Genomic DNA, 26,484 nt, shown 5'->3' with positions numbered 1-26,484 from the left:
TTTTACTGCAAGCTGCGGATGGATCCAAAACTTTTATCGGAGAAAGGGATTGTGAATTCGGAGACGCACGTCTATTTCACAACGTCTTTCTGGGGCGTATGAAGAAAAATTAACAGCCTTTCAGCGTCACATTATTCATTTGAGGAAGCAAAATTCTTATTTGCCGTCGCATATTGGAATGCTGACCAGACACCTGTCTATTTTGAAATGCCATTGGAAAATACAGTGGATACGAAGGATTCTAAAAGTGTAACCATCAGAACAGGTGGTAACGAGAAACAACGATGCACGGTAACGTTGTGCGTATTAGCAGATGGAACCAAACTCCCTCCATATGTGGTTCTGAAAAGGAAAACACTTCAAAAAGGAAACTTGCCGTCCGGTGTTACTGTTAGAACACATGAGTCTGGCCGGATGGACAGTGCGTTTGTTGAGGACTGGGTGAAGTGCGTTTGGCAACGTCACCCAGGAGCTATTTTACAAAAACGAAATATGCTTGTGTTGGACAGTTACTGAGGACATACAACTGACGCCGTAAAAGATATGATGGGGAGAGGAAAAACCTATCTTGCGATAACTCCCGGAGGACTCACTTCTATTCTACAGCCGTTGGATGTGTGTGTGAACCGGCCTTTGAAAACTGCAATGAAACAGTTATACACCGAATGGATGTCTGATGGTGATCACGCGTTAACACCAACCGGACGAGTGAAGAGGCCTGAAGTTGGACTAATATGCAGCTGGATCAAGACAGCATAGGCGCACATTCCCAACGATCTAGTGTCCAAAAACTTTAAGAAATGTGGAATTTCAAATTCAGTGGACGGTAGCGAGGAAGACTATTTGTGGAAAGATGCCAGCGATGAAAGTTCCTATGGTGAAACTTCAGATGACAGCAGTGAATTGTGAATGATCTGAGTACTGGACCGATTTTATTTACGATTTTTGAGATCATTTTATTAATTGTAAGCTGTTTGAATTTATACTTGTGGTATATTTGGAGAAAATTTAATAGGTATGTAAGTCACTTGTTTTTTAATTTATTTTTTCGTATTTTGCCTGCTCAAATTTAGGGTGCAAGTCTTATTCGTTGGCGGGCGGTATTCAGGATTTTACAGTAAGTAATCATTATTTCGTTTTTCAGAATAAAAGCTACCAGCAGACAGGTTTACCTATGGGAGCACCGTCCTCGAGTATTCTGGCAAATATACAGAGTTATTACAAGTGATTTGAGCGATTCCGAAGCTTTACAATAACTTTATTATTTGACATTTTGTCACAAGGCTTTGCACACACATAGGAAAACTCAAAAAAGTTTTTTTGACATTTACAAATGTTCAATATGTGCCCCTTTAGTGATTCTGCAGACATCAGGCCAATAATCAAGTTCGTCCCACACTTGGAGCAGCATGTCCCTATCAATGGATTCGAAAGCATAGTTGATGCGAGCTCACAGTTCTGGCAGGTTTGTTGGGAGAGGGGGTGTAATCACCGAGTCTTTCACATAATCCCAAACAAAGAAATTGCATAGGGTTAGGTCAGGAGAGTGTGGAGGCCATGACATGAATTGGTGATCATCAGCTCCACCACGACCGATCCATCGGTTTGGCAATCTCCTGTTTAAGAACTGACGAACATCACCATGGAAGTGGGGTGGAGCACCATCCTGTTGGAAGATAAAGTCCGCGCTGTCCTCTAGTTGCGGCATGAGCCAATTTTTAAGCATGTCCAGATACACATGTCCTGTAATGGATTTTTTGCAGGAGAAAAAGGGGCCATACACTTTAAAGCATGAGACTGCACAAAACACATTAACTTAAGGTGAATTTCGAATGTGCTGCACAATAAGAGAGGATTCTCTACCCCTCAGATTTGCACATTGTATCTGTTCACTGCACCATTAACAAATAATGTTGCTTCATCACTAAAGACAAGTTTCGAACTAAACTTATTCTCGTCCATGCATTGTTGCAACCGCGCAAAAAATTCTAGGCGCTTGACTTTGTCATCAGGAGTCAGGGCTTGTAGCAATTGTAAGCGGTAAGGTTTCTGATTTAGTCGCTTCCGTAAGATTTTCCAAACGGTACGCTGTTGTATGTTCAGCTCGCTGCTTGCTCTCTCCGTCGACTTCTGTGGGCTACTGTATAAGACCAATTTCATGCTTTTTCCCCATATTGAACTTACTAATAATAGTTACAATTTCTTGTTTTTATATCCACCTTATTCAATACATAAAAATGGTTATTGTCTCCAAAATGACATTTACCACAATACAAACATTAAATGGGACATGTTTCGCTCGTTGTGTCGAGCATCTTCAGCCATTTTGTGTAATTATCTCAAGGTTGAGTCATTATATTAAACCTTATTTTACAATTGTTTGTTCATTAAAATATTATACAATAAAATATCATTACTATATAAAAAGTAAACAGGAAGAAGTAACAATTACAATGGGTCTATTTTATATAGTAATGATAATTTATTGTATAATATCATTTTATTGAACAAATAATTGTAAAATAAGGTTTAATACAATGACTCAACCTTGAGAAAATTGTACAAAATGGCTGAAGATGCTCGACACAACGAGCAAAACATGCCCCATTTAATGTTTGTATTGTGGTAAATGTCCTTTTGGAGACAATAAACATTTTTATGTATTGAATAAGATGGATATAAAAACAAGATATTGTAACTATTCTGTGGGCTACGCGCGAAACTTGCCTGCATGCGATCAACTGTTTCTCCAGTCACTGTAGGCTGATCCGTTGATTTCTCCTTACAGAGCCATCCTGAAGCTTTAAACTGCACATACCATCACCGAATGGAGTCAGTAGTTGGTGGATCTTTGCGGTACTTTGCCCTGAACTGTTGCTGCACTATTATTACAGACTGATGTGAGTGCATTTCAAGCATAACAAATGCTTTCTAGGCTCCTGACGCCATCTTGTCTTACTGCTGCTGCGTTTTCATGGTAGAAATGTGAAGTGCGACTTCAGTAGACCAAAACTTTTTGAGTTTTTCAACAGGACTGTTGAGTTTCGTGACCTTATGTCAATTCATGGAGCTACAGTGAATTTATGAAATCGCTTCAATCATCTGTAATAACCCTGTATATACGGTCCACTCAGAAAACACAAATATCATAGATAAGATCAAAGCTTTAAAATACTGGACACGTTACGTCGACGATGTTCTAGCCATCATAGATAGTAGTGTTAATGAAGGAAGGGAAATTTTGGAACTACTCAATAGCTCACTTAATTATTTAGACATAACATTATCACGCCATAAGAATAATCACCTGGCATTTAATATTTACCGGAAACCAACTTACACTGCTACCACCATTAAACAAAGTTCAATACATCCTGAAGCTCATAAAAAATCTGCCTACAATAGCATGTTAGAAAGAGCTTTAAAAATCCCACTCTGAGAGAAAAATTAAAAAGAAAGAAACCAGGACCATCCGTGAAATAGCCTTGAACAATAGATTCAGCACAAAATTTCTAAATAAGCGAATCAATAAACATACTAACAATCCCGCAACCACTTTAACGAAAGAGTCAAAAACTAAAGAAAAATACAACACATTCACATTTAGCACTTATAATATACATATATAATCACTAACGTCCTAAGAAAAGAGAACCTAAAAGTTACTTTCAAAACCAGCAACACTAATGAACGAATAGTAGTTAACTCTCACACAGTAAATACTAGCAATAAATACATAAATTCTGGGATATATAAACTGGAATGCCAGAAATGCGGGTCAAGTTATGTCGGACAAACTGTTTGGAAGTTCCTCATAAGATATACAGAACACAGCAATGCTTTAAAATAATATTGTTTCTCTGCCATGAGTAACCATCAAAAAGACCATAATCATAATTATACCACAATAGATCAAGGTCTAAAAATTCTACGTGAACAAAAATGTTCACTACTCAACATTTTAGAGAACTTTTACATTAGTATGGATCAATATAAGAACCCAGCCCTCAATTTAAATGAGATAAATGATAAAAAGGATGTAAAATGGGAAACTTTCATTCAAATTATTTGTAGCAAAAAAAAAAACACAAAAAAAAAACAAAAAAACCCAGGAACAGAAGCGTTCACAATTATTACATTCAGTTTCAGTCACTGCCCCCATTATCCCGCATACTCTCACCTCCTGCAAGCCCCGCCCATTTTACCCACTCCACCTCCTCCTATCAACACGCCCTGCGTCTCGACTATGGGAGCAAGTCAATCAAGAGCTGGACTCCACAGTCAAGAGAACACGGGTGATACAAGCGGGCCATGTAACGTAAGTTAATTTTCGTTCTTCATAACTTCAAATGTTTTCCTGTTAGTCACCATTTATCAAGTCTTAATTCGATTTGTATTATCCATTTTACAGACTAAAAATCAGATGGTTCAACTTCAATAAGGCTTATATATATCAGCCCATGTTGGAACATAACTAAGCCAACAGTTTACAGATACAAAAACAAGGGACAACCAAAACATTGAAACAAAAAGACCTCCAGCTCAAGACTGTTTTAACGATCATCATCTCACAGTTTTTAACTTTCATCATGCTTTTTACAAGAAAAAACTTAACTAACATTTCATTTTGTGTATCCTATGTTTTTAATCCATTATTTATGTCTTACTGAGAATGACCCAATGCCAGGCCGAAAGAAGTCTATACCTGTGCAAAGTGTAGTCTTAATTGGACGTAATATATTATAGTACTGACTAGGAGGATATCAAAATAATTTTGTACAATTTTGCAAGAAGTTCAACTGTCAATACGGATCTAACATGAGATTCATAGTCTGTAATAAGTACCAAAGCTGACCATATAACGGTGAACCAACGGCTATGGGCAGAAGAATTCCCCTTAGGATGTTTGATGTAACCTTTGTATAGGAAATGACACAAATTCATTAACGAACTGCTGCCTTGCAGATGTGGCAGGGGACTGCTAAAGGCTAAGGGAGAAAAACCCCGAAAGCAAGTCAGCTGGAAGAGTACTGTGTAAATCGCTTTCAACCAAAGAACTCAACTGAAGACCAAACCTCGAGTACTTTTGGAAATAATGACGACTCAAACGAGTCCGAAGCTTGTTCAAACAGTATAAGAAGAAACACCAAAAATAGATTAAATAACAGATGTGATCAAACATAGATGCATTAATATCTTGGGTCTAAGTGAACTGAAGTAGAAGAGATGCAACACAAAACTACTGAATGATGGATACAAACTGTACTGGTGTGGAAATAAGACAGAAGCCAGAAATGGAGTTAACTTTGTTCTTGACAAGGACATCAACTACATTTCCGATGTTACTTTCATTAATGATAGGATTATTAAAGTGAAGGTGTGTTTGAAAGGAGAATATCTAACAGTTGTGCATGCCTATGCTCCTCAGCAGGGTTGTAGTGAAGAAGAAAAGCTGAACTCCTCCAACAACTAGAGGACAGTATAAATGAGGAGAGCCTATTACTAATAGATGACTGTAATGCCCAGGTATGAGTAGATACAAGTGCATAGGAAGGAATTAATTATGGGGCCTTTCAGATATGGGACAAGGCACATGGAAGGAGAACTTCTAATGATATAAAAAAAATAAATGAACTGGATTAAAGTGGGACGCACTCAAGAAACTGTCGACAGAGGGCAGTGAATCATAACTTCCCTTCCAACCACCATAGCACAGTGCCATGATCCTTGAGTCCAGTCAATGGCATAGGCCGTGGATAGTACAGGCATGACTTCCACGTTCCTTCGAAGAATTTCTTTGCTCATTGTCAGAGGGAGTACTTCACATGTCCTGATAAATGCCAATGCAATTTGGCTGAAAGCTCGGCTTTATTATTACATAAATATTTATACAGGGGCATTAATCCAGTTCATTAATTTCTTTATGTTAATAAAATGAGCCACGAAAACCTACGTTTATTAATTAGTAACCTCTATGGAGAGGATATGTACTTGAAGGTTAGAAAGTTTGGTGAATTGAGAAAGAAAATATCTAAGTCAATCACCAGACTCGCCTTCTTGAAGAGATGCCGTGACAGTGACATGATACTTTCATGACTCAAGATTAAACATCATCTGCAAACAACTGGAGCCGAAAAGATTCTGGCGGAAGCCAACAGACGTTTGCTGCGAAATCAAATTCAACAAAAGGAGGGATTTAGATAAGTATAATATAATTACACTCAGTCTTTTCATGGAGATTAGCATTAACTTTCAAACTGAACATTGGGCCTTGATAGACAGGATAACATATGAGCAGGCTGAACGTGTAAAAGAGTATAGCAAAAATCAAGAAAAGAAATTTCAGAAAATGGTCCAACGCAAACCACTGGAATTAGATTATAACAAGGTCATAGTAAATTTGTCTGATAAATTACTAAATCGGAACTCAATATCAGTGCTAAAGAAAGGTTTTAACTTCAGTGTGGCGCCAAGAAGAATCCCAGTATAGAAGATTGTCAATGGGGTAGAGGGGTGCCATCAGAGATTTACTGTTAAATATGGTGGAAGAAATTTGCCAAGAAGTACCTTACGTGCTTAAAAAAGTGAAGCCACCACGTCAAAACATGACCAAAGGTGAACACAGAGAAGCTAATGTGTTTTGCAAAGACGATAGTATAACTGTAATTCCGGCTGACAAAGGTAATGTTTCAGTCATCATGAACACAACTGATTACAAAGACAGTAAGAGAAATGACATTTGAGGTGGTCAGGACAGAAAAAGAAGAAATAGAAATGATGGAAACTGGTGGTGGTTATTGTTTTAGGAGGAAGTGCAACTAGGCAACCATCCTCTATATAACACTAATCAGAGAGAAAAAAAAAGATGGGATCTGACACTTCGAAAAATGAAGGTATTGGCCAAATAAAGACAAGAGCCAGGAAGGGCGTGAAAATCAAATACTCCCTAGGCCCCCAGTGCTCTAATACAGTCGGGGTCAGAAAAGAATAAGAGTTGACCAAGGGAAATTGGATGGGATAGATGAAAGTGAGGAGCCTGGCACAAGTAAGTGGAAGCAATACCAGGACTCAGCCGAGGGCCCCGCGGTGGCCAACTTACGCTCCCAAGTTAAGAGCCCCTGGGGTTTCTTTTAGTCGCCTCTTATGACAGGAAGGGGATACCATGGGTGTTATTCTACTGCCTTCACCCACAGGGGGAAAATGAAGGAAAAAGGGGCAGATGAACATGGTGTCCCCCAAATTGTCTCTACTCTGAGGACAACCCATCATGGGCAACCCCGAGTAGGCACAGCCCTCGGGATCAACGTGCACACAAACACAAGCCTCCACACTGATGCGGAAGTCATGGTGTCCCTAGACAAGGAGGGATCTCAATAATGTTTGGCACTCAAATCTATATAGCATCTATATAACATTCAGGGGCATGAACACTACAGCCACACTACCAAATTTCAGCCAACTATCTCCACTTTGCTCCCACGGTAAAACCAAGACAGGCACGAGATGAGGAGCGATGCAACAAATATAAGTGAAAATCAAACTAAACTACATGGCGAGATGCATACTCAAACATTGCAGACATCACAATTCTTCCTAACTTTTTGCCAGAAGTACCATATTTACTCATGTATTCGACCCTTGAATGTGAAATAATCTACAACATAAATGGCAATATAAAAGTGGCGACTACGAACAATGTAGTGCAAATGAGTCTGTGATTGATCTATCGATCGCCAACTAGCATCAGCTGTGTACTGCAGCTATTGTAACAAAACATAGATGCTATACGGTGTACCATAACTTAAAAATAGAAATAAAGTACAGCAGTAATTACTGGAGAAACTAAAGATAACGGAGCAGAGTGGCTGCACATGCTACGCTATGGCTAAGGAGCCAAGCTCTTCATTTGGGAGACAAGAGGGTTCAAACCCCACAATCGGCTGTCCTGAGAATGGTTTTCGGTGGTTTCCCATATGCATTTCCAGGCAAATGCCATGGCAGTTCCTCTTCATAGGCCAAAGGCAATTCCTTCCAGCGTCTTACCCAATTACATTCACCAACGGTCATTTAATTCTCATTAGTTCAACTGAGGTTGGCTTCAGGAAGGGCATCCAGCCATAAAAACATGCCATAAAAGTATCATTTCGCCTCATGCTTGACCCTGTATCAGGAAACAGGACAAACACGCTGTATACATTAATATTTTGACTTATTCCTATCAACTGGAAAAACAAATAAAATCAACACATCCAACTACTGCAGGCATTTTAATAATACTGGGTTATTTTGTGTGTGTTAAAAATGAATCAGTCATGAATAGAGATTACCACGCACTCATCATTTCTTAGTGGGATTCCTAACTTTGTTATAGTTTCTTCTTCTAGTAATTTGTTCATTTTTGTTGTTAATAAACTTGAATTTGAACACAACTATCCCATCCTTCATTTCTCGTCATCACCAATAATAATTACTGCACGCAACCTAAAAATCCTGCAAACTGTCATACCCTTTACACATACCATATGCTAAGGAAAAAATTGCTATAATTTGCGCCAAATGTGGGGTATTACATACTTATCTAAGTCCTCAATAATCACTATTATAGTACAATTCAGAGTTTAATGGTATCCCTGCTTGTTCTGAAAACACAATCTGCATTATAGTCAACTTCAGAGTTCAGCACTACCCGAACTTATCTTGGAAACAAAAATCACCAATACAGTGAGCATATAAGGGCATCAATCTAAAATTTTAAACTGAGTGTGCAGCTGTTGATCTCTGTTAACTAGTTTTATAGCATACAACAATCCATCCAGTTTTAAGAGGTTAAAAATTATCCACTAAGACCATTTCTGTGTAAAATGAAAATGTGTCCATTAAGCAAAAAAACTTTTTTGAAACTTTCATGGGGAAAACTCGGTCCGTCCATTGTGCAGTGGCGTCCATTATGTGAGTAAATATTGTATGTAGGCTTGAAAGTCATATGTTCAACATAAAAAAATGGGAGATTCTCACACACAGGACCCCCTTGCATTCTGTAGCTGTAAAATAAAAAAATAAAAAAAGAAGTCTTATGTGTGAGTAAATACGGTATTTGAGACCTCGGTGTTACTGCTACTTGCAATAATCAGAGTTTCTAGATAATTTACTCCAAAAACTGTCAGTGGCATTTACTGGCAAAAAAACAACAGAAAAACAAAAAACATCGACACAACCTAACAAATTTGAGAGCCCACAACAATTTAATCTATCCTACAAAGAGGTACAGGATTTCACTCTAAAATATGCTTACCTTTATATCATGCATCTGATCAAAACCCAGGTATGAGTCTGACCTCAAGCATACTGTGAAGGTATACACGTTGGGCCATCGAGGAGCAGTAAATTTTAGTTGTATTTCCTCCTCTTCCACCAGAGCAGTAACGTGATAGGGTGATGTTAAAAGAGTGTGACTTTTTCGATCACTGATGTACACCCACCAGTACTCCTGCTTGTCCTGTAACCATAAAAACCATGATATTACATAATTATCTGAGTCCTCAATAATCACTATTATAGTACAATTCAGAGTTTAATGGTGTCCCTGCTTGTTCTGAAAACACAATCTGCATTATAGTAAACTTCAGAGTTCAGCACTACCCAAACTTATCCTGGAAACAAGAATCACCAATACAGTGAGCATATAAGGGCATCAATCTAAAATTTTAAATATAATGTTTTGTTTTTTCTAGCCTCCTAGTTAAAAAAAAATTAGGGGAACATGTTTTTGAACGTATGCCATGCTCCACAAAACAATACCTCACACCCAGGTATATTACCAACTAAACCTTTATTCTTTACCGTTGAAGTATACAAAAGAACATTGATGGATTTGCATTCAAATGGAAATGTAAAAACAGGGGCAAAAACAAAGTGATAACAGTCCTCCAGGTTGGATTTTTATCACAGCTGGAGACTTTCAGTATGGTGTATGTCCTCCACAAGCATTTATCACAGCTTGGCACCTACGTGGCATGCTCCGTACAAGTCGACTGAGGTCATGTTGCGGTATCAGGTCCCATTCTTCAATGAGAGCCTGGAGAGTCTGTGGTGGAACAAGACGTCCACGAATCACTTCCGTCAAGCCTATCCCACACAGGCTCGACGGGATTAAGGTCGGGTTTCACTGTTGGCCATTCAATCTCCTGGATGTCCAATTCTCGCAAGACAGCTCTGGTGATGTGCGCTACATGAACCCTGGCACTGTCATGCATGAGTACGAATTCAGGGCCAACACCGTATGCAGCAACCAACACATACTGTAGCAGTATGTGCTCAATGCACCCCGCAGCGGTAAGATTACTGCGGACGACGACAAGATCCGTACGGCCATCAATACTGATGCCACCGTACACTATCACAGAACCTTGTCCGAATTAGTTGCCTTCTTGGACAATATTTGGCACGTACTGCTCACCACAGCGTCTCCATACACGTTGACATCCATCATGCTATGTCAGGGAAAATCTGGACTCGTTTGAGAACAAAACAGGTCTCCATTGGCGAAGTTGCCAGTTGACGTGCGTACGGGCAAACAGAAGACGAGTTGGGCGATGTTGCTGCGTTAAACGGGGCACTCGCACAGGACGTCTGGGTTATAAGGACACTTCTCTTAATCTGTTCCTTACTGTTTGGTCAGACACCGTGACTCCAGTGACCCTCCTGAGGTTTTGTTGCAGTTCTCTGGCAGTTACTGAACGATGCCGCAACGCATGGATTGTGAGATATCCGTCATCCTGTGGGGTTGTCATGCATCCACGACCTTGTCCAACACTCCTTGTGAACTGGCCTGTCTCAATGTAGCGATTCCACAAGCGATGAATAACTGGCGGAGAGACATTGAGATCCACAGCAACATGACAAAAAGTCCATCCTTCCTGGATCAAAGTGATGGCCCTTGAGACTTGAACTTCGTTAAGATGTCTCATGGGATGTGTTGGTTTATGTACAATGTGCTCAAATGACTGCTGTAGTCTGTGTGCCTCACAACGACACATGGATGTACCGCTATTCACTTTGTTTTGAGGGGTCACCTGACAGTTTTAATGCATGGCTACACCTACAGATGGAGTATAACTTCGATCTGACATACCCTGAGTAGCTAAGGTCTCAAGGTATGTTGTATGACCACTGGAACTCCATCTACCAAATTAACGTTCACATACCAGACGTTACAAAACATGTTCGCCTAATTTTTTTGAACTGTGTATATGGAAACTTTGATTGTGTCATTTCACTAACATAATGGTAGTAGTCTGCTCTATAAATTAATTTTATTTTTCCAAAATTGCACTTCAAATCCTCATTAATAATGGTGGGGAGCAAACAACTGAAAATGAAAGTGACAAATCACATGATATATAAAAAGAAAGGAAGAAGAATAGAAATGCAGTCTCTTCTTTATATACCTCAAGGGTGAGGTCTACAAGATTTCTGAAGGCTTTGTTACCTATTGTACCATGATTGCAATGTCAATTCAATAGTTACTATTATAAGATCTAGAGCACAGCAGGGCCCCCACGTCTGTCATTCCCAGATCTGAGGACACACCGGTCCTCCTGGAAATGAAAAGGCAGGCATCCTCGCAAAAGCAGCCTCCTCATCCAACATAGAAATCACCTACAACAAATCATCCCCAAGCTATGCAAAAGCCAAAATCAAAACAAATCTAATAAGACAGTGGAACAACCTCTGGACATCAAGTACAAAAGGGTCTGTCGCAAGAGAATTATTTTTCCCCGAAAACATTAGTGCCCGAATTCATTCTCACTCAGTTTCTCTCTGGCCATGGAAAGTTTAAGTGCTACTTTGAACGCTTTAAATGGTAGACCATTTACTGTTCGACTGTGCTATTTAGAAGAACAAGATTCGAACTTGAGCGTCACTTAAACAACTGTAACGTGCAACTTTCAAAGCCATTATTCCATTTGTTTAGGAAATCTTACTGCTACAAACAGTTCCTTAAGTTCATTCACCACATCCTCAATAATTAAAAAGCTGATCAAAACTATAACCCTAATATACTCATGTACAATAGGGTTCAAATTGTCAGGATATTTAATAAATAAATACCTATTGTATCATCTAAGATCTTGTTATTTTTGTCCCTAGCTACAAGTAAAATATGTGGCTTGCCTAAAGATGATGAAATTGGCCAGTTGCCTGATGTGAATGTGTCTACAAATACTGTCCAATTAATTTATCTCCTGAAGAAATGGATTCTGATTACAAAAGGGTATTTTTGAAACCTCTATGGCATCATATTATTGCATCTTGTTGGAAATCTTTCTGCCCAAGTATTTTCAAAACTGTCGCAACCCATACACTTACTTCTTAATGAGTTATTTATATTAAAGTACTTAAAACATTTTTCAGTACTGGTTTCATCCTTTGTAATAGACCCTTTTCAGCTGCTGAAGATCTGGCTCCATGGCTAAATGGTTAGTGTGCTGGCCTTTGGACACAGGGGTCCCGGGTTCAATTCCTGGCAGGGTCGGGAATTTTAACCATAATTGGTTAATTTCGCTGACATGGCGGCTGGGTGTATGTGTCATTTTCATCATCATTTCATCCTCATCACGACGTGCAAGTCACTCATAAGCGCCAAGTCAAAAGACCTGCATCTGGCGAGCCGAACTTGTCCTCGGACACTCCCGGCACTAAAAGCCATACACCATTTCATTTTATTTCTTCGGCTGCTGAAGAACCTTAATTTTTGTTAAAATAACATACAATGATAAACAATACTTATTCTAAGTTTAGAACGATTTATTTCTAAGTTTAAATTATACATTGTTGTGATAAAACATGCGTCAGTGAGAATTGTGAAAGTCTAAAATGATCTAATAGTTCATTGTGAAGTGTCATTGGTCTTGATGTTCCTTTAACACTCTTTTGATTTCTACATTACAATATTAGACACTACTCATTCTGAGTTTAAGACTGCTTATCTCTAAATTTAAATAATACAATTGTGTGATAACTTGCATCAAAGGAAACCTAAAATTTTATAAAACTTTGTTTGTGAAGTATCACTGGTCTTGATGTTTTTTTTCACACACTTTTATGATTTCTATGTTAAGGCAGGTACATATTGTACGATTAAAGTGTCAATTTTGGTGGAATGAATAAATGAAGTTAAAATCTTCATATGATTTGAGCACTGCTCGAGGTCAGGTTGCCTTTAATGCCCCATGTTTTGGAGTAATATGGTGAGTGTTCCTTCCTTCGTAATTTGGGATCTGTTGGAAATTTGTGATAGCTGTGTTGGAAAGAAAGAAAGAAAAGGTTTTCTGTTAGAGAATGTCTATGATATGTATTGTGAAATATGCTGTGAGTGTATTTTACTTTTCTGTTGTCTCTAGTTGATCACTTACGTGTCGGGACCATGCTGTGTACTGTCTCTTGTATAACAGGGCTGGCTTTTGTGGCAGCGGAGGGGAAAGGGGGTGGAGCAGAGGGGCTGGGGTAGGAGGGGGTGTGTCCTGTGGATTCTCGGTAGCGTGTTTTTGTTTCTGTTTATTAACTTTGCCTAAATAAATATTCTTTAAGAGGGGAATGTTGGTTTTTTTCGTTATTTTGTTGAAATTAAAATCTGGGTTGGCAATTTGGTCCATGTTGATATAGAATTCCTCGAAGGTATTGAGTAAATGGCCCTTAGAATTTATGTTTACAATTTCCATATCGCTTTCAATATTGGAAAATTCATGCCTTTCGTTCTTCTGTGTGTTGTCATACAGAAGAAAATCAGTTTTATTTTACAGTGTTTACATGTTCATTGTACCAGATGAAGAACCTCCTGCCAGTACATTCTATATAACTTGCCTCCCATTTAGTACATTTCATTTGGTACACTCTTGAGTGGTTGTATTTGTTGTTTTCAATGACGGATTCGATATTGTGCAGAATGGTGGCATTATTGCAAGAAGTTTCAAAAGCTGTTCTTAAGTTACGTCTTTTGAAGATGTTGGTAATGAGATGGACATTGGCATTGTTAAAAGTGAAAATTACATTGTCTTTCTTTGATTTGTTTTCTTTGGTTAATTTTGATTTCGATTGATGTTTTAATTTTTGGATGATTTATTGATTCTTTGTTATATTCATTTTGTTTAGCTATTTAAAGTATTTTTTTAGGTGTGTTTCATAGTTGCTGAGTTCGAGTGAAATCATAATTCTTTTATACACTGAAAAAAGGGAAATTGCAACACCCAGAAGGAGTGGTGCTACATTGCTGCAATTGAACATGCAGGACGATTGTTCGGTTGTGCTTCAATGATTACACTTTCAGGTCTCTCTGACTGCAAGTTTGGACAACAATCAATACAGGATGTGCCCACCACGAGCTGCAATACATTGATGAATTCGTCGAGGCATGGAGTCAGTAAGGCCCTGGTTCGCTTCCTGAGGAATTGTGGCCCATGCTTGCTGCACTGCACGGGTCAGTTGTTCCAGAGTTGTGGGTGGCTGAGGACGGTTGGCCAGTTGTCAACCCATCCCACACATGCTCAATAGGATTGAAGTCCGGGGATCTGGCAGGCCATTCTAAGGTTGTGATGTCGTGGAGAGCTTCTCTGGAGATGCGTGCAGTGTGAATCCGGGCATTGTCCTGCTGAAACATCCCATTAGCAATGTTTGACATCATAGGGACAGCCATTGGATTGAGTACCCTATCAACGTACTGTCGAGCAGTCATAGTGCCCTCAACAAGCACTAATTGTGATTTCACATTAAAGCCAATAGCTCCCCAGATCATAATGCTTGGTGTTGGCCCTGTGTGCCTCTCGACAATAAGATCTGGGCGGCCCCTCTCCCTGGTACATCGGCCTACACGATTCCGGCGATCACTGCGGGCAACACAGAAGCGCGATTCATCACTAAAGACGACCCTATGCCATTCGTCGACCCACGTCAATCTTTCTTGACACCAGGCCAGCCTTACACGTAGCTGTTGTGGGGTCAATGGAACACCTTTTGCAGGGACACGGGCTCGTAAGCCAGCTGCACGCAGGTGATTACCAACTGTTTGTTGTGTAACGTGGGGTGCAACAGCTGCTCGAATTTGTGCTGCTGTTGCATGGGGTTCCATCCGGGCCATCCGAATGATGCGGCGATCCTCTCTCACAGTTGTCTGTCGCGCTGGGCCTGTGCCAGGTCTACGAGTGTTGGTACCTTCATTTGACCACTGCTGCCATACACGTACCGTAGATGCTTGTCGGCCAACACGAGCAGCGACAGTCCTTAGCAATAATCCAGCCTCACACAGCCCAATTATCCGAGCCCTCTCAAATGGCAACAGTTGTTGATAGCATGCTCTTCTCTGTCGTCGAGGCATATTTGACGGGGAACACTTCACTGCACAGACTGCAAGTCAACTACGCTACACCAGAGTCCGTATACTGGAGTTTATTCCTCCGCGACTAATCACGTGGGGAGACCTGTAGCAACAATCCAATGAGCCTGAAACTTTGATCGTTTACATACCTATATGGCATTGCTCCATACCTTGAAAATCAACACAAACGACCGATGCCTTCACGGTGTTGCAATTTCCATTTTCTTACGTGTATTTGGTATTTTAAGGAACGCCACAATATCACGTAGCAGGCAGTGTGCAGAGAAGCAGAATCCACAAACACTGGCGATTTCGATAGTTAGCGAAAAAGTGTGGCTCATAATTATAATCTGTTTGTATGTACCAAACAATATTGTCCATGCCAATAAACTGCATTTTTTAATTTTTTAAATTGGTTTTAGGTACAATCCTTGTGTATTCACTCCAGCTTATAACACACTATACATACACTACATACGCAGGAATCATACGTAAAAATCCTTGTAGAATAGAGATGTGTTCATTATCAATGCCAGGGCCCCACCCAACCTTCCCAAAAAGGTACATTTACTTTTATAACCTACTGAAATATTTCACGTGCCATTGACCATTAGCTGGCCAGCTACGAGCACAAGCATTGGCTGACATGACGTCATTCCCTGAATTCCGAACTCGCTGCTTCCGTTAACCAACCCGTGCAAAACAAAAACATGGCAAAAGCTCAGGAAGAAAATAATGTAATTTAGTAGCTGTAACTTATCTTTGCAAATCCAGGCCAAGCTCCGCCATGAGAGCAGTGGCCCCCTTCAAGGGCCATACTCCCTTCAACAGGCTCTTAACTATCGCCGAGGCCCATACTGCCCGCACGGCAAGAAATAAAATATAATTTAGTAGCTGTAACCTATCTTTGCAAATCCAGGCCAAGCTCTGTCATGAGAACAGTGGCCTCGATCAGGAGCCACACTCCCTTCGAGAGGCTCTTAACTACCACCGTGGCCCATACGGCCCACACAGCAAATAAAAAGTTAATTTAGTGGCTGTAACCCATCGTCACATTTCGTTGGACATTTCCTTAACAGTTGGTAACAGTTTGCTAGCAGATCGTGAAGACGCTCGTATCAGCAATCCCATGAACTATAAATAAAAGAGCATCACTCGCCGCCGAATCTCCGTGTACATCGAGCGGAGTGAGTACACTAGGACTCTGCCTGGTTTTAAAGGAGATGGGGTCACTGTACTGTACTGTGTTACAGTGCACATGGAAGCGGGCCTCCCCTCGTTAATAGGAATGTTCGATAAGCCACGATGTTTTAAGGGCGTCGGGCACTATCTGTGCAAGTACAACACATCAAAAAATAGAAACAATACAGTAAACCAAAAAATAAAGCACTTGCACACGGAAGCCAGCATAATTTCTCATCTTTGAATCGTGTTTTTTTTTTCGTTGCGTGAAGTTATGTTTGTCAATGAGTTATCCAAGTTCATTATTTGAATACGGTAAATGCACTTTGTTGTACATTCTGGAAATAGTTTTCCCGTGACATTTGAAAGGTTTTAACTGTGAATCAATGTTAACTGCATGCAGTAGTGGGTATTAGAATATTTCGTGATGCGGCAAGGGTTGGCGGTTTATTCAAAATCACATAATAACATGATTTTACTGTTTTGCAAAACTAACATCCGAGTTCGCAGGTGTGCTTGTTTCAAATGTTTACAATGCATGAAAAGAATTATCCACTACCGGTTGTGTTACTATCCTAGTAAAAAGAGACCGCATGTGAGAAGTGTTTTAAACGTTGGGTGTGACAAATTTGTAAGTAATTTAGGAGAGGATTCCAGTGATGCAAGAGACAATGAATCTTCCCATCTACAGGGAATCAAGCCTACTGCATGTTCAGATTAACGAAATACCTGTCAGGTCTCCTTGCTAATTTTCATGGAATTTTATAGCAGTGATAATGTATTTTTGTCATTTCAGGCAAAACAGCTATATCCGTAAATTTACTTGTTCATATTTGCGTAAAGACCACATGGACCTCGCGGAGTGATATGAAGCGTTTGTTTATGCCTACGTTACTCTTTCAACGGAAGGAATTTTAGTTAATTTCACATTTTTTCAAAACAAGCCTTCTTAAAATCTGGGTGGGGGGGACTATTCGGTGGTGGGGATTATTCGTGTACATCGTTGGTTGTAACTTGATCCAAGTATATATAGCTTCTAACTGCATAAAGTGAGCAGTTCTGCTCAGTTTATGGATGTGTTTGCGATGACTGAACAGTCCAATCTTGGCATAAAACATACGCATACACAAATCACACTGAATGGATGCAGGAGGGCAGGGTTGTAATTCATGAATCTTTCTTGCTTGTCGCTTGGCCTCTTGATGTGTGTGGCATTCTCTTTCAAACAAGTTGACAGCGGTGGATGTAGTGTTCTGACGCAGTGAACAGTCCACACCACATTCTTCCCATGTCTGTATATTTATACCAGTTGTCTTCACGGTGTGTTTCAGCTGATCCTTAAAATGCTTAAGAGGGGCTCCACGAGGTCTACTGCTGGAGCAAAATTCACCATAAAGAATTTGGCAGGGAAGCCTGGTATCACTCATATGGTGAACATGGCCTAACCATCTCAGTTGATGAGCAATGATTGCTGCCTCAATGCTATTTAGCTGTGCTTTGTTGAGAACTGCAGTGTTGGTCACATAATCCTCCCACTTAATATTCAAGAAGCATCTCAATTTTTGTTGATTGACGCGCTCAAGTATTTTGATATCACGGCGATACGAGTACCATGGAAATGACAACAGCTTTGTACACCATGAGTTTGGTATGCACTTTTAGGTCGATATTTATGAAGACTGTGGATTAACTGTCCGAATGCTGCATGGGCAGCCGTAATTCTTTTATCAACATCTTGTTCGCAGGTACATCGTTTAGACAAGATGCTTCCAGATATGAAAAGTAATCAACCTGTTTCAGTGTTGTGTCTAAGATGGAGATACTGAACTCAGGAAGAGTTAATCCTGGGGCAGGTTGTGCAAGTACCTTCGTTTTTTTCCCCCGCGTTAATGGCAAGATCAACGCAATCACACACAGTTTTAAAGGAGTTGACTGACTGTTGTACCTCTGCAGGTGTTAGAGCAGGAGATGAAGTGTCATCAGCATACTGCAGTTCTGTCACCCGGGTAACCAGAGTATGTCTTTGTGAGCGAAATATTGCCAGATTGAAAAAGCCTCCATCAAAACTAAAATCTCCATGCCTAAGTTGTTTGCAGATGATTCATGCAGCACGGCAGCCATGTACAGTGCAAAGAGTGTAGGAGCAAGCACACAGCCTCGTTTCAATCCATGAGTAATTGAGGACGAATCTGATACCAAGTTACCATGAAGAATCTGTCTAGACATGCCATCATGAAGAGCTTGAACCAATTCCACATAACATTCAGGACATCCAAAATGTCTCAATACTTTTCACATAGCACATCTTGGTACTGAATTAAAGGCTTTTTCCAGATCATATAAAACTAAATACACAGGCTGCTGTTGTTCTCTACATTTTTCCTGGAGTTGTCTAGCACAGAAGATCATATCTGTTGTGCCTCTGGAGGTTCGGAACCCACATTGAGACTCAAGCAAAATCCTCTCTGAGATAACTTGGAGCCAGTTTAATAGAATTCTTGCAAGAATAGACAGCGTTAGTTCCCACATACACTACGATTGCCTTTCTTGATGATAGTGATGATGGTAGCATTCTTCAAGTCGTTACGTACTTCTCAAGCTTCCCATATGGTACATATATAACACACAAACAAATTAAAAGCATCTTCTAAAATACCTTGCCTAAAATGATCAAAAAGCTCTGATTTGTGCGAGTGCTGATTAGGTAGTAGAAACACTGAGGAAGTGCAAGAATAGAGGCTAGATTGTTCTTTTTTTATGGTAAATGTAACCATCATTAAAGATTCTTGCTTGAATAAGTTATTAATATGGAACTTTAGTGTATAAAGCTGTGCTTTAAAAACCCAAATAGCGACAACAATCCGAAAAACTAAAAGAAGGCTCACAATTGCAGAGTTTTCTGACATTCCCACCAAATAAATACTATATACAGTATGCTGTAAACTTTATTTATTCACATCTAAATTGCAATACTAGTTTTGAACCATGGATCATCCTCAGTTGCTTACACTAAAAATTAAAATAGTACACTCACAATCATTAGAAACCACTTTCTTTGAGTTTGTCATATATTACAGTCTTGAAATCTAATAAACGTCTATGTTTCATTTCACTAGCATATCACTATCTGTTAAATTAAAACACTCTTTTCAAACTTTTATAAATTCACTGTCTTAAAATCTAGTAACCAATCTGTTTAATTTGTTACACTAACAATTAAAAGAGTACATTCACAATCATTAGAAACTATTTTCTTTGAGTTACTGTTATATATTACAGTCTTGAAAGTCTAATAAAACATCTGTTTTTAAGAGTGTAATATATGACAAACTCAAAGAAAGTGGTGTCTAAGGATTGTGAACGTAATACTTTAATTGATAGTGTAAGCAACTGAGGATGGTCCACGGATTGAAACTAGTACTGGAACTTAGATATAAATAAATAACTTTTACAACATATATAGTATTGATTGGGAACGTCGGAAAACTCTGCAAATGTGAGTCGTAAACCATCAATATGGAAACCACATGTGAATGGGCATTCAGGTCATATTGTGTTTTAGTTCCGTTCAAGAAAACAAGACCAATTTTTCTCAATACGGTTACAGTGACATGTAAACGCAAAATGTAAGGTAATGAAATATGGTAAATCAACGAACATGGGTAAATATGCGGTAAATATGCGGTAAATATGAAAGCCGCTGCTGCAGATGCTCGATCGTCATTTGTTTCACAAGTGTTGCTGGCATGCTGGGTGCACGAATAACTGATCTCGCGGGATATCGAACTTTGCGAGAGTCGAGACTGTTGGTTTCGGAGGACTACCTCGCTCACATTCGAGTTCTGTATTTGTCCCGTGAAAGTCCGGTCTCGATAGTAAGCGATGATTCAAAACGGCGTCTGCGGTCATTTATTGTGCGTGAGAAACTGAAAAGTTGTAAAGAAGCTGAAATATGCGGAAATGATGCCGTTGGCAGGAAGTACGTTATTGATGATTCGTGATTGGCGGAAGAAGGAAAAATTTCTAAAAAGTAACGGCGATCATCGAGTGTTCTGCAGGCGGAGTGCAGTGTTTCCGGAAACTGAAGAACGACTCCACAAATTTGTGATAGAAAAATGCGAGTTAGGATATGGTGTTTCTAGTGAAATGTGTCAATTGTAAGCACTAGAGTTCTCAAAAGGGTTTTACTGCAAGCTGCAGATGGATCCGAAACTTTGATCAGAGAAAGGGATTGTGCATTCGGAGACACACGTCTATTTCACAATGTCTTCCTGGGGTGTATGAAGAAAAATTAATGGCCTTTCAGCGTCACATTATTCATTTGAGGAAGCAAAATTCTTATTTGCTGTCGCATATTGGAATGCTGACCAGACACCTGTCTATTTTGATATGCCATTGGAAAATACAGTGGATACGAAGGGTTCTAAAAGTGTAACCATCAGAACAGGTGGTAACGAAAAACAACGATGCACGGTAACGTTGTGTGTATTAGCAGATGGAACCAAACTCCCTCCATATGTGCTTCTGAAAAGGAAAACACTTCAAAAAGGAAACTTGCCGTCCGATAGTTGAGGACTGGGTGAAGTGCGTTTGGCAACGTCGCCCAGGAGCAATTTTACAAAAATGAAATATGCTTGTGTTGGACAGTTACCGAGGACATACAACTGACGCCGTAAAAGATATGGTGGGGAGAGGAAAAACCTATCTTGCGATAACTCCCGGAGGACTCACTTCTATTCTACAGCCGTTGGATGTGTGTGTGAACCGGCCTTTGAAAACTGCAATGAAACAGTTATACACCGAATGGATGTCTGATGGTGATCATGCGTTAACACCAACCGGACGAGTGAAGAGGCCTGAAGTTGGACTAATATGCAGCTGGATCAAGACAGCATAGGCGCACATTCCCAACGATCTAGTGTCCTAAAGCTTTAAGAAATGTAGAATTTCAAATTCAGTGGACGGTAGTGAGGATGACTATTTGTGGAAAGATGCCAGCGACGAAAGTTCCTATGGTGAAACTTCAGATGACGGTGAATTGTGAATGATCTGAGTATTGGACCCATTTTCGATTTTTGTGACGATTTTATTAATTGTACGCTGTTTGAATTTATATTTGTGGTATTTGTGAAGGAAATTACATAGGTATGTTACTTGATTTTCCCCCCCGTATTTTTCCGTCTCAAATTTAGGGTGCGGGTCTTATTTAGTGACCGGTGGTATTCGGGATTATACGGTATTTGTTTTTAACTGAGAGCCAATTAATACTGCCTCGTCAAATAAAACTTTAGTTTTTCTGAAATTTCATTAAAATTGTACTTCTGATTTTTTTCTTTCATTGACATAAGTATACAAGTTTTCTAATATGTTTAACAATGGTCACTTGCTGGCTACCTGAATGATTTCTAGGTCTCTGTTTAAAGAAGAAAACTTGTGGTTCAATTCTGTCATGTGTTCCCTCATTGCTGAGAATCTTTTATATTTACTGGCTAGGATATGTTCTTTATAGTGGGTTATGAAATTTCTTTCCATTTTCCCAATGTAATTTGCGTTACATTGGATAAATTTCAATTTATAGATGCAACATTGATAGTTTTTATTAATGTGTATTATAAAAAACTTAGAATTATTATTACAAGTCATGAGAGTCATGAAGGTAGGTGGTCGTCCTGTTAATCAAGATAAGTTAATCCTGATAAATTTCCTCCAAATATTTGAATGGCTATAAAATCATTGTTTTATAGAAAACTAGTGCAATGCTTGTTTTTTGAAAATATTTGTGATATAACATGCTGTTGTTGTAAGTGAAAGTAACAAAGTCTTTAGTTCTTTAATTAGTGTACTGGCAGGTTATTTTTAATGTTGTTCATTATCTTGCTTAAACCTCTGTTACAGGTATAGAATATATAATGTTACTTTATTTCCTAAAATCATTGTCCAAGAGAGGGATATTGATGGTTCTGTAAACCATACTATAAAAGGATGCATTCTTATCAGGAATCAGGGGTGATAGGAATCTTTTCTAATCACATTAATTATCTGAGAAGGTTTCTGGTAAATATTGTATTTAAGAGAATGGTTGCTTTGGAGATTTTAAGATCTATATAATTAATGGATTTTTAAAACTCAGATTCAAGGGTGAACTCGAAAGAGTGGGAGTTGCGACAAGAACGTTCAACTGAAGCTCATGAAAATCATGTTCTTGAAGTCTGGGAGAGCATCAGGGGACGCCCTTGCACCTGCAGTTCTCTGGTCGCCTCCTTTCCCCGTAAACTCAAAAAAAATTTGGAAAATGAAGGTAGGTGGTCATCCTATTGATCAAGATAAGTTAATCCTGATAAATTTCCTCCAAATATTTGAATGGCTATAAATCGTCGTTTTATGGAAAACTAGTGCAATGTTTATGAATATACTCTACTATTCATTTGATAAAAATGCAATTATTTTCGAGCGCAGGATGCGTTCATTTAATTTGTTTTCTTACAAAATGCGCTCTTTTTTAAATTATTTGCTTCACGTTGCACTGACACAGATAGGTCTTATGGCGATGATGGGATAGGAAACGCCTACGAGAGGGAAGGAATCGGCCATGGCCTTAATTAAGGTACAGCCCAGCATTTGCCTGGTGTGGAAATGGGAAACCACAGAAAACCATTTTCAGGGCTGCACACAGTGGGGTTTGAACCCACTATCTACCAAATGCAAACTCAAAGCTGTGCGCCCCTAATTGCATAGCCCACTTGCCTGGTAAGTTGTGCTTGTTATTTTCAAGGCAGTTTATTATGATATTACAAGAAAATCACATTTTTTTTTCTTAAAACACACCTATCATTATTCACATATTTTTATTTCTTTGGATTGTGAAGAATATTGTTCATTTAAAAGTCTTCGTAAAAGGAAGCATTGTCTCTTTTATTTTTATATGTCATTTGTCGCATTTAATTTCTCTCGCATGTCCATAACTATTTTAAGGAAAACGCATGGTATAATATTTCAGTACAAGGGTAAAATCTTGGTCTTTGAATGAAACAGTTACCTTCTTTCATCGTAATTTCTTGCAAAATATATCAATTCTTCTTTTGTTAATGCTTGCAAGAGTATTAAAGCAGTTTAATTTAAGATGGCCTATACTGACGAAAATAAGGGTAATTCTTTCTTATAACGATTGAGTGCGATACCATTCGATATTGGAGTCATGGTCGAGACCGCTAACATTTCAGCCAGACTTCGCACACAAGAAATACGAAGAAACTGGAGAATTTGACTCTTAATGAGTTGACACATACAGTACGTCTGTTAACCTTCAAGGAGCCGTGTATTTCCTCCCCTCATTTACCTCTCTACGCATCTTCATTGTCTTGCCATGGGGACGTGCAGGCAGGCGGGGGGAAGCAAGTACCCTCCCCATATGTGTATTTCGTTCACTCTAGATATCCCGTCCTTCGCACTCTCCATCTCCCCTCACTCTTCAGATGTGTGCATGTGTTATGCATCTAATGGATGTGACCAATGAGAGAGAGTGTGTGTAAACAGGTACTGGGCAGTTCTGAGACCTGTATTGATTTCTGGCCACAACTTTTAAATGAACACCAGTGTACATGTAAAAAATGGAGAAAAAAGGGAAAGGGAGCAAAAGGGATACCCAGAACGTAGACTTGAATAGAGCTGATGAAGAAAGGCATAGAAGTGACTGTCACTGCCCCAACCTGGCTGAAGCTTGATGGGGGAAAATGACGATGATGATGACGACAATTACAGAGGTACAAACAAACCATATTAATGCCAACCATTGTTTTCTTTAACATCAGGATGTATCAATAAAAGAAAAAAGTCACAGAAGTGAATTATCATAAATATAGATAACTTACTGTAATGCTTCTGTGGTTCGAGACAGCAAGTAGGCATTTTTGGAAAATGAATACTGAATCTGTGGCTTGGTTCTAAAAGGGCCAATGTCAAAAAAACCTGTTTTTCAGCTATGAGCATTTGAAGTTTCGCTTATACTTTTCCAATTTTTTTTTTTTAACAACCAATTTTAAATAACTTTAAACTTTCTTTGTGGAAGTCACCTTATTAAACGCTAATTTTTCTATCGTATTCTTTACAAATTGCCAGGTCTCTGATCTTTATTGGTAATCTAACGTTAATGGCAAGGGCTTATTTAATTAAACGTTAACTGTTCGTTTCGTACTTAACAGACACATTGGCCCTTTTAACATGTTGCGAGCCACGATAAAACGAGTTTGTATAAGTTAATATCTCAATTTCGATAAAAAAAATGACATTGGCCCTTTTAGAACCAAGCCACAAAATTTGCCTACAGTAATTTAAGACTGAAGACTTATTAATATATGAGAGGTAGGCAATACTTCTGAACCCAGTGTCTGAAAAACATATGACTAAGAAATGGGAGAACAATCAACTGAAGCGCTTATTTTTATGTGTCTCAAATTTCAAACATTCATATACATATAGGAGACAAAGCCTCCATTAGATATGGATATAAATGATCAGGTAAGTACTAACCTCAGGAAAAAATGGGCAATGAACACTGTGAGACTGCTTGCTGCGACCTTCCAGTACTTTCTCACGCTTTGATAACCGTGACTGGAACTTTTCCCATTCTGTATCGTCATCTTCAACAGATGAATACTGAAATGCATTGATATTTTTGAATAAACACAGAAATGCAAAGGGTACATTCAAATAGCTATGTAAATACAAGGAGAATTAATGAATACCTATAGAGCTGCATAAAATTAGTACCTTTTTATCTCCTGTGCTATTCTGTTCATCATCTTCATCCGAGCGCTCTGCTTCATCATCGGAGAGCTCACTTTCATCTCCAGTATCTGTTGGTTGTTTCTTATTGCCATTCACCTCTGGTGCCTATCACATGAAGTATATAAATGAAAAAGAGAATAAATTTTATACTTCTAGAAACAAGCCATTCATGCATAGCATACCCAAAGTTACACAAACCTCAAATGATGGAGCTTTATCTTCAATCTTCTTGGCTGGTGTACTTCTACTATTTGGTTTTTGATTTCTGGAACCTTTCTTGCCACCTTTCTTACCCTTTTTCTGTTGCTTCTGCCAAACAGGTTTTTTGACCTAAAAAGAAATCATTTCTTCATACTAGAGATTAAAAGGTAAAGAGGCTCTGTGAACAATATTCACCACAGAATTTCTTGAACTCTAATAGCAGAGTACATTTTATACCAACCGTTTTGAGTCATTATTATTAAAAGATTAATAGACATACAGTGGAACAATAATTAATACTCTCTCAATTAAATCAACTAGCTGGCAAATTTTATCTGTTGTTGAAAAGAGCATAATATTACAAGATGTAAATATGTGTCACAAAAAACCATAACAAGTCCAAATATCTTTTTTGAGATAAAACATATTAACAATATTGTGACTTTCCTTTCCATTTATACAATGACTGCAATGATATTTTTTCAAATCTAGAGTTATTACAGTTTTCTCACAAGAAACATTAACATATTTTCCATTCTAACAGCAACAAGTTCATTATTACTCTCTAACCTGACAATATGCCATGTTTCTGGATGCTTCATACATAGATGTAAGTCAAACAGCATTTTAACCTTAGTACACTGTATTTAAACTTGTTACTCTGCTTTTTTGAACTGGCTTTACGTTGCACCGACACAGATAGGTCTTAAAGCGACGATGGGATAGGAAAGGCCTAGGAATGGGAAGGAAGCGGCCATGGCCTTTATTAAGGTACAGCCCCAGCATTTGCCTGGAGTGAAAATGGAAACCATTTTCAGGGCTGCCGACAATGGGGCTCGAACTCACTATCTCCTGGATGCAAGCTCACAGCTGTGTGCTCCTAACCGCATGGCCAACTCGACCAGTGTTACTCTGCTGAACAACAGAATTAAATATTTTTTTAAAAC

General features: G+C 39.0%; 1 protein-coding gene across 1 annotated transcript in view; it reads right to left on the bottom strand.

Moving 5' to 3' along the window:
- The window catches only part of Sec63 (translocation protein Sec63), a 388,322-nt gene that overhangs the window by 36,987 nt on the left and 324,851 nt on the right, over positions 1 to 26,484 (bottom strand). The window contains exons 12-15 of the mRNA XM_067135181.2: positions 25,535 to 25,666; positions 25,319 to 25,441; positions 25,079 to 25,204; positions 9,293 to 9,496 (exon numbers count right to left, since the gene is read on the bottom strand). Of these exons, the coding sequence (XP_066991282.1) occupies positions 9,293 to 9,496; positions 25,079 to 25,204; positions 25,319 to 25,441; positions 25,535 to 25,666 (585 nt within the window). The remainder of the gene's footprint in view (positions 1 to 9,292; positions 9,497 to 25,078; positions 25,205 to 25,318; positions 25,442 to 25,534; positions 25,667 to 26,484) is intronic.

Source organism: Anabrus simplex, chromosome 1, assembly GCF_040414725.1.
Source record: "Anabrus simplex isolate iqAnaSimp1 chromosome 1, ASM4041472v1, whole genome shotgun sequence".
In the NCBI taxonomy this organism is placed as follows: Eukaryota; Metazoa; Arthropoda; class Insecta; order Orthoptera; family Tettigoniidae; genus Anabrus; species Anabrus simplex.
The sequence above is the reverse complement of the archived record's forward strand: the minus strand, read 5'-3'. Positions and strand labels throughout refer to the sequence as shown.